Source organism: Apteryx rowi, unplaced genomic scaffold, assembly GCF_003343035.1.
Source record: "Apteryx rowi isolate R43461 unplaced genomic scaffold, aptRow1 scaffold_369, whole genome shotgun sequence".
In the NCBI taxonomy this organism is placed as follows: Eukaryota; Metazoa; Chordata; class Aves; order Apterygiformes; family Apterygidae; genus Apteryx; species Apteryx rowi.
In genome coordinates this window covers 472,614-481,641 of record NW_020450185.1, presented here as the reverse complement: position 1 = coordinate 481,641, position 9,028 = coordinate 472,614, and the positions used below count along the sequence as shown (strand labels likewise).

General features: G+C 37.9%; 1 protein-coding gene across 1 annotated transcript; it reads left to right on the top strand.

Moving 5' to 3' along the window:
- Positions 1 to 31: 31 nt before the first annotated feature.
- Positions 32 to 8,840, top strand: TFAM (transcription factor A, mitochondrial; the record flags this gene model as incomplete). The annotated part of the gene is made up of 6 exons (XM_026073462.1): positions 32 to 173; positions 2,284 to 2,354; positions 4,086 to 4,235; positions 5,664 to 5,759; positions 6,959 to 7,015; positions 8,033 to 8,840. Coding segments are annotated over 6 exons (756 nt in total), but the record flags the coding sequence as incomplete, so codon positions are not given.
- Positions 8,841 to 9,028: the final 188 nt, after the last annotated feature.

Here is a 9,028-nt window from a genome sequence, read left to right as displayed (position 1 = left end):
CGGCCTGTCGGGGTAACGGGCTGCGGTTGTGTGCTGCCGTTGTAGCGTCACGCTGTCGGTGGAGAAGGGCCTTTGCAGGCGGATCAGTTCCTACGAGCGCCCGAAGCGGCCGTTAACGGCCTATTTTCGTTTTCTGAAGGAGAACCGTTCTGTTTTCCGGCAAAAAAATCCAGGTACGGGGTCTTAATGGAATTAGGTACCGAGTATCGACTCCTGATCAGTTTTGTTTTGTTTTTAGAAGTATGAGGTCTCAACGCGCCGAGTGTACCACAGGTTTTGTTGTAAAGCTAGTCTTACTTTAGGTACATGGAGTTTTTTTTTCCCTGATGTGTGATTAAAGCAAAAAAGCATAACATACACATAAAATATAGCTATTATCATACATAAAATATATGTACGAAATATATATGCATGTACATTTTATATGTGTGTGTGTATATATATATATACTCATACAGTTTTTCGTATTAATACATTTTTTGTAAATTAAATGTCATAGGTGTAACTAAGAAACGTTACTGTCATGTTAGGAGACCAAAGACCTGTTGTATCAGTAACGTAAAGTAAGCTCAGGGTTGCTGCACCTACTGCCTATGCTTGTATTAGTGCAGTCTTTTATACTTAATAGCTCAACTAAAGCAGAGTATGTAACTTTTAAAAAGTTTGAAGGAAAAAAACACTTGAGATGTTTGTGTTAATAGTGACGAGTGTTTTTCAGTTAATTATGAATCTATGCATGTTTGAAATACATTTTTTGACATAATGAGCTGTATGTGATTTTTATTTTGATACTTTGCTAGTAGCTTAAAAACTTTGTGTTTTGGACTGTTACTAACATACAAGAGAGAAAAGGTAACTGTATTTAGAGGCAAATGGCTTTCTGTGAATATGTTTAGTTGCCTATAAATACAGTTTACGATGATGAATGTGGTCGTTCCGAACTGTAATCGGAGAAGAGCAAAATAGAAAGCTGTGCTGATACAGAAAGTACTGTGGAAATGAGAAAATGTAGCATAACTCTATATCTAAGTTATGTTAAGATGTTTAAAGAGCTATGATTGCAAGGTGTGAGGTTAGTTTACACTGCAAAAAGAACTTGATACCTTTGGTTTTTTGCTCAGTAGTTCAAGAGTTTAATAGTCTAAAACATTGAGACACTGAGCTTAGAGATCTTGTTGTAGATACGTGCCTGAACAACAATATTTTGCTGCCTCTTTCCAGAACTTGAATAATCTGCAAATAAGTGTACTTTACTCTATAAAGCAAAGCTGGTATTGTTTTTTTGGCTTTCTAGTTCTAGCAGAAATAATCTTCAATAACCTGTTTTTTTTTTCTTGTTGTGATTGCCAAAACATTGTATTTTCAAAAGTTTTAAGAATGGTGTACCTGGACTAAGAACTCCCCCAGTCAGTCTGTTGTTGGGTTTTTTTTTTTCTGTTTGTTTTGTTTCTTTTCCAGAATTCTGGAAATCAGGTTACTTACAAGAACTTAGTTCTGCTTTTCCTCAGTTGAGGTGGCTGAACCTTACATTTGAGGTGTGATAGAGGAAGATCTATCCCTTTTCTTTTAGGGTGAAGCATAGGGAAAACCTAGAAAGGATTTTTCAGGAAAGAAAAAGCATATATCCTCTCTCCCCTCCTCCCCCCAAATTTCAGGCATTGTTTGGCATTGAAGTAGTCTAAGACTGGAAGGTGCATCAAATGAGAATAGTGAAAGAGTCCGTCAAAGCCAGTCAGCTGAAAAATGAAGCAAATTCAAGTCACTGTCTGTAATTTTGTTTGTGGGAGAAGGAGATGACTTTTTTTTTTAACCTTGTTGAATAATATTGTAGATAAGAGACCTTATTTTAATAAAGATCAAGCATGTCTGCCGAAAACTGAGAACTAGAAATTTGTTTTTGTGGTATGCGCAAGGTAAATGAATAAAAACTTAAAAAACAAAGTGTCCCCCCACACCCTTGCCCAAGTTCAGACCATCTTGCATTCTAGAAAAGGATCCACCTTAAAAGAGAAACTTTTGTAGACTGGTTAAAGATGTCTGTCTCAGAAATGGTGTTTCAGTTTATAACTGCATGTTTCGTTAGAGTTTGAACTAAGAGCAGAGACCTTTTTTCCCCCCAAAATCACAGTTCCTGTTAACTGCCACAGTAAGTAAATAGGTTTATAAAAGGAAGAAGACATGTTTGTACAGGAAAAAGATGTTAGTGACAACTTCTTTCCTGGGGAAAATTGAAGAAATGCATTACTGAATATTTCTTACTTGCTTTCTATTTTTAATATACAGAAATGAATAGTGTGGAGCTGGTTAAAAAACTGGCAGATGCTTGGAAGGAGTTACCAGTATCAGAGAAACAAGTAAGTGTTGTGTGTGTCGTTCCCCCCCCCCCCCCAATGTGCTTTGAACTGTATAGAATCTTACCGGTCATTTTACCTGGTTTGATGTTCTCCATTAAAAAAAAAAAGTGCTTGCGTACAAAAGTAGAGGCATAAAAACAATTCTGGAGAGAACTGGGGGCTTTGAAGTACTTGGAGGCAGGGGGCAGATTTTGATAATTCTACATATGATCATATTTTTAATCCAGTGCCAGAAAGAAACAAATGACACAAGCCTTGCCGTACGTGGCTGTATGGCTGAAAACTCGTACCTAATTTCTTTATGAATGGTTATTATACAGGTGTGCATTAAGGTATAATAACAAAAGTATTGTTAATTTCTTCTACTTTCCTATTCTTAAGTTAGGTGAGATGTGATTTAATTTTTGGTGAAAGGACTGACTCTTTTTAATGGTTTGATAGTGACTGCAGACCTAATTTAAAGGTACCTTTTTTTTTTTTTTTCCAAGTTAATATTTTCTAGTAGAATTACCTTCTTCCCAGTGTTTTTCTAGGCCTCTGCCTTGAGCACTCTTGCGGCTTTCTTTCTCAATGTGCAATGTCTACTTTCATTTCGGTGAGCCTCTAGTTTTCAGTTTTAGACTGTTTCGGGTGTCATTGCTCCTACCTTCTTGCTCTGTGGCCAGTATTTGTTTTTGCTGCTAGAGATTCTTGGCTAGTAAAGGCCTTAGTGCTTGTCTGGTTATACTTATGCCAGGTATTCTTGTATTTAGATAGTACCAAACCACAAAGTGTTTGGGAAAGTCTGGCCTGGGTTTTACTGTGTTTTTGAATTAGTCTAGCATCTTCCCGTATGTTTATAATTGATCTTTATGTTCTCATGCTTTTCAGCTTTTAAAAAGGATTCCATATTTTTTTAAAAATACTGTGGACTTGTCTTAATTCTTCACATTTTAAATGCTATAAGCAATAGGCCTCCCACCTGCTCCTACAATCACTACCGGAGTACCAGACAGTGCAGACTACTGAAAATCTCAACTAAACCTTAGGTTTTTATGAAAGTAGTCTTTTATTCATTTGATATATTGCATTATTACTGAGATTGGAAGGAGACAAAAAGGTAAGACATCAGTTAAAAGTTGGTTAGTGTGCTGACAGCTTCACAAGGGTCAGAACCACTTCACATCAAGCCAGAGTTTATGCTGTGAGTGATGACCAAGTAGAAACAATTTGAGGAGGCAGTGGCAGTTTTCTGCCCTGGCACTTCCATGTTGAAATAGGACACGACTATCCCTTACCCATAGTAAGGGCTGCACTGCATGTAAGTATGTCATTCGTATGTAAGTCATTCAGAAGGATGTATGTGTGACAGAGGGTCCAGAAGGTGCTTAAATTACTCTTACACAGCTAAAGCCATGCTTTTTTTTAATTTGTGTCAATCCCTGTGGATTATTTCTAGGATTATTCCTAGTGGATTGCTCCTAGGGGAGGACAGAAGGCAGCATATGATCAGTAGAGAGAAGATTTACAAAAATTTGCTTGCTTCATGTTCCTGTGTGTTTTCTAGTACATAAAACATGTTTAGGGATTTGTTTCACTGATGCTGAATGATGGTTGACTAGATATATAGCCAGATCTGTGTCTTCTTGCAGACGGCACTGTTTCAGAAGGGATTTGGCTCTTCAGTACTTTAAAAAGCACCATGCTTAGCTGAATGGTAACATCAGGTTAAGGTTGGTGATTGTGTTGTAGGTTTATGAGGAAGCTAGAAGGGCAGACTGGCAAAGATACAAAGAGCAGCTGGCCATGTATAAAGCGCAGCTAACTCCAGCCGTGGCTGCAGCTTTGAAAGAAGAAAGGAGAAGACAACTGGCAAAAAGAAGATCGTTCAAGCAAAAAAGAGTAAGTATTTTAAATTTCAAATTTGTTTTCTTGTTTTTTTGTTTTTTCAAGGAAACTGAAGTCTGTTTGCCTGCTATTTAAAAGTTGCTAGATGGCAGCAACAGAGTTGGGGCATGTTTAGAAATGTTAAAACAAAGCTGCTCATTAAAAAAAAAAAAAAAAAAACATGGATTAAAATCATAGATGGTGTTACTGGTTATTTTAGTGACTTTCCTGTGCTTGAAGACCAGAACTAGCACATATCTTTGTGTTCATGAGTAGCTTCTCTGTGCTTTTTTTCTCCCCCATTTGTAAAGCTATGTGAGGACATTTGAGCCAGCAACACAGGTCTGAAGATATCCGGAAACAGCTTCTCAGAAGGACATTGTATCTCTCCTTTTGTTGGCCCCTACAGGGTAACAGCCATTTGGAACAGCCTTTCTTCCTGCCTTTCTCTGGGTTCTGCCACTTCTGACTCCAAGTAGCTGCTGACATGTTGCGTTAGTCTTGTATAGATGTATGTCTCTTAGTGTCTTTTTTAGACTTCTTGATACAGATCATTTTCCCTGTTCCCATTTAGCTGGTTTATATATGAATCCTTAGAGACAGAGCCATCTGTAAGGATACAACATTATGCTTTGTCCAGCGGCAAAATCAATTGAAGAGGTTACTGCCTATTCATTTGTGTGAACTGAGCTCCTTGTGTGATGTTGCCCTAATTGGTAAAAGTGAAACAGATTGGGTTTTAAAATACTCAAAGATTGGAATGACAAAAAAAACTTCCTTCATTATTATTATAAGAGTATGGCACCACAAGGAATTTAAGCAGCATACCTGAGGAGGTGCTACCTTGCAGCACCAAGTCCATAGTGGTAAGGTCTTACAGCTGAGGAAACCAGCACATGTAGTTGCATCCATAATTTGTTGTACTTTCCCCTCCTTCACTATCATCCCTGTAGGCAAGCATTCTGGTAGCAGGAAACTAGTTCTGTTTCCCTGGAAATCTGCTGCCTCTGTTCTACCTTCTCACCACCCACAAAGTCAGCTATCTGCTCTCCTCTGCAAGCATATGGTATTTCACACCAATTGCCACAGCCTTGTGGAGATAATAGATGCCCTGTTGTCATGACTTTTTTCCTGAATGAGCATAAATATAGTTTTTAGTTTCTGAAAGGCTTGGCTGAAGTTAAACAAAAAAAAGGATCATTTTTGAACTATTACGTCTGTGAAAATTCAAGTTATCTTTTCTTAGTTTAGTTTAGCAAAGGTCTTGACAAGCAGTGTGAATAACCAGATCATCTTGAAACGCAGTCCAGTTTACAGAACAAAATACAAGAAATTGAATTTGAAACTGTTTTTTTTTGTATGAAACATAAGGACAAGTGATGTGTTCAGTTTTGGAAAAATGCATGTTGGGTAGATTGAATAACTTTTTTGTTGTTTTTGAAGGAATTGACTGTGCTTGGAAAACCTAAAAGACCTCGTAGTGGCTTTAACATTTTTGTGTCAGAACACTTTCAAGAAAGTGAGGGAATTTCACCAATGGTAAGCCAGGAAAGATTATTCTTTTTATACAAAAAAAAGAAAAGAAAAGTTTATTCAGTAATGATATCTGTTGCCCTATGAAATTTATTGTAATCAGGAAATCTTTCTTAGATTCTGTGTCTTTCAAAGCAACTGCTCAGCAGTTCAATATCTCTGGGTTTTGCTTTGTTAGATATTATTTTTTGGCTATACTGCTGAGGGTATATTCTGTACAAGCTGGTGTGTGAATATGCAGACTTAAAAGATCTGATGTACTTCTTGCGCTTCAGTGCTACAGACTTCACCTTTTCTATGAGGAAAGAATTCTGCTCTTTATTTCAGTCTAGAAATGCATTCATTTTTCAAACTGTCGCGGTGGTCCACTATCACATCTGTAGTAGTTATTATTGTTCCTCTTATAGCAAAATCAATGTTACGGAACATGCAGGAGTTCCTCTGCAAAGTCAGAAGTTCTGCACTAAACTGCACTTCGGGGTGATTTAAGTTACATTGCTGGATTACTGCACTTAAAGCATCAGCGACCTCTGCTATATCCGTAATATCCTCCTTACCTTACGCAGGTAGACAGCTGGGAAGTGGTGATAATGTAGTTTCATGAAAGATATGATGAGTCTTGTTTGCAGAAACACCTTGTGGTGTGTTAGTAAGACCAGTTTAATTAGGATGTCAACATGTTTAGCAGCAAATAAAAAAGGATGAGAAATGGTTATTTTCCTCAGTTATCTATTTACAAGGCGTCTTTAGTCAGCTGCATCCTAGTTTGACACACATATGGCTAAATACTCCTGGAGTCATGCAAAGCTTCCCGTGAATGTGGTTAATACTTTTGTGGGCTTGGCTTAAGTTATGGCTTGGTTTAAATTAAACCAACATGTAGGGTAGGATGCAATCATGTTGCTATAAAGCAGTTCAGCTGCTCTGTTTGCATGCTTTTGCTGCAGGTGAAGTAATTCTAACTTACTTTATGCTTATGTTATCGCTAAGTGTGGGTCCCATGATGCGCAGCAGTGTGTTAAGCCGCATTGTTTATTGCTGACCTAGGTTAAGAGATGGGGAATTAAGACTTTGCAACTTTGCGTGGGTGCTTTTTCGTATTGGTTTATACCTGGCTTTTACTGGTGTGGCATTCACCTGTAACCCTCTGTGGTCTCTTTAATATTATTTTAATATTAATGTTTTGAATATTTGATACCCTGTAGGGAAAGCTGAAGTATTTATTTGAAGAATGGCGAAAGCTATCCACTTTTCAAAAGCAGGTATGTCCGTGGCTTTTGATGTGGCTTTAATCTAATCAGGAAATGACAAAATTATTACATTCTTACAAAATCTTGAGTTGAGCTAGAGTTGCTTGGATACAATATTGAGGAAAATACTCCAACATCTTATTTGCCCATCTTTTTCAAGATTGTCGTTGCTATTATTGCAGTAGTGACCATTTTTTTTAACAGTGTTGATGAAATGCGAGTGAGTGTGATAGGATGGAAGTTCTGTATGCCTGGAAATGGAAGTTGAGTGGGATCTAGGAGGGAAGGTGGAATAATGTTCAACAGTTTGATTTCCCTCTCCCTCCCCCTCCAATAAATTAAAATTAAGATACTTTGTTTTAATGTCAGGGTAGTAACTTGCTAGTCTTGGAAACACTGTTAACAGGCAGAAATTTACAACTGCACACAGCGATTTATTTACTTTGGGTGCCTCAGGGATGTTTTTCTGCCAGCTTTCTCAGTGGGTTGAAGTATGATGGTTCAGATGGGTATGGGAAAATCAGAGGTGTGCTATACTGAAATAAAATAAGTCCCCAGTTCTTTCAGATGTTCTGTACCTTTCTGTCCTGCCTCCTAAATGTCCTTCTTCCAGACTGTTTTGAATGTGTACTTAGAACATGTGCTAGGTTCATGTTCTATGTTTTTCCTGTAGAGAGAGAATTTGACATATGTTAAGCAGAAATACCTGTCTGGATTCTTGTTCCTTACATATCCGAGCTTTCCCAACTTGTACTCACCTACAAAACCTTAGCTGTTACTAGTAAAATGGAATAACTGTCCCATTCAGGAATGGGCATCTGTTGACATAACCATAATTTGATGTTACGGTTTTGGGTTTTTGCACAAGTGCGGCATTTTTTGAATTTGCTGGAGATGAAAGTGAACACCTCAGATGCGCACTGCCCAGGTCATGTACTACGTTGCCTTTGTATAAAAGGGGAGGAAATGATATGACAGTTATCCAGAAATAGCCACTTTCACAGCTGTCAATATATAATTTTCTTCCAGCCGTACTTGCAGCTTGCTGAAGACGATAAGGTTCGGTACGAAAATGAAATCAACTCTTGGGAAGCAAAAATGGTTGAACTTGGACGCGAAGACCTGATACGTTCCAGTAAACAAAGGCCAAAAAAGAACACTGCTGAAACTGTAAAGAAAACTGCAGAAACAGTAGAGAAAACCGAAACTGACAAAGCTTCGTCACATGAAACCATGGCAAAATTGAAGTCGAAAAAATCTGAAGAATAAAACTGTTAAGTAGTTTGTGTTTAACCCCCTTTGACTGTCATGTCTTTATCCTGCTGTGTTAATGCTACAGTCAGCATTAGCACTCGAGTTTGGAAAACACACAAAGGGCTCAGATGAGTGGGAGAGATGAGCAGGTAAGAGAGTTTTTTATGTCTCTTGAAACTGAACTAATCACTGCAGGTGGGACCTGAACTGTGTAATCAGTTAATCAAGCTGCGAGCAGTGACACTGACTGACATCAGCAAAGCCCTCCAGTAGTGGTAGGTAATCACTAGCTTTTATAAGATGTTTTTTATGAAAGCAGGTATGTTCTACAATACTACCATCTTCCTTCTGTAAATAGGAGCTGAAATCTGAATTAATGCTGCTGTGTTTTATTCCCTCCATGCTATTGGTAGTGCAGACTAGCTGAAGAGAAATGTACTATATTTCAGTGAAAGGCACAGCAGATGTAAAATACTAACTTTTGTTTATGATGGTGCATCTGTCTTTTTGTATGTATCGGACATCTGTGTACACCACTTAAGTTGCATTTAATTAAAGACCATATGAGTTTTGTATAAAAGAATCTTTATCGTACTTTTATTCCTTGGTTTTGCTTGAACACCTGCAAAGATTGCTTTCCTGTTGTCATTTTGGGGGATGGCCTGCAAGAAAAAAGTGTGAACTGGTAGAACTTTATTTTTTTCTGACGTGTGGGCATTTTAAAGAGCTGCTCGTTTCTTCCTGGGACGTGTTCCGATGGAAAGGTCTGGG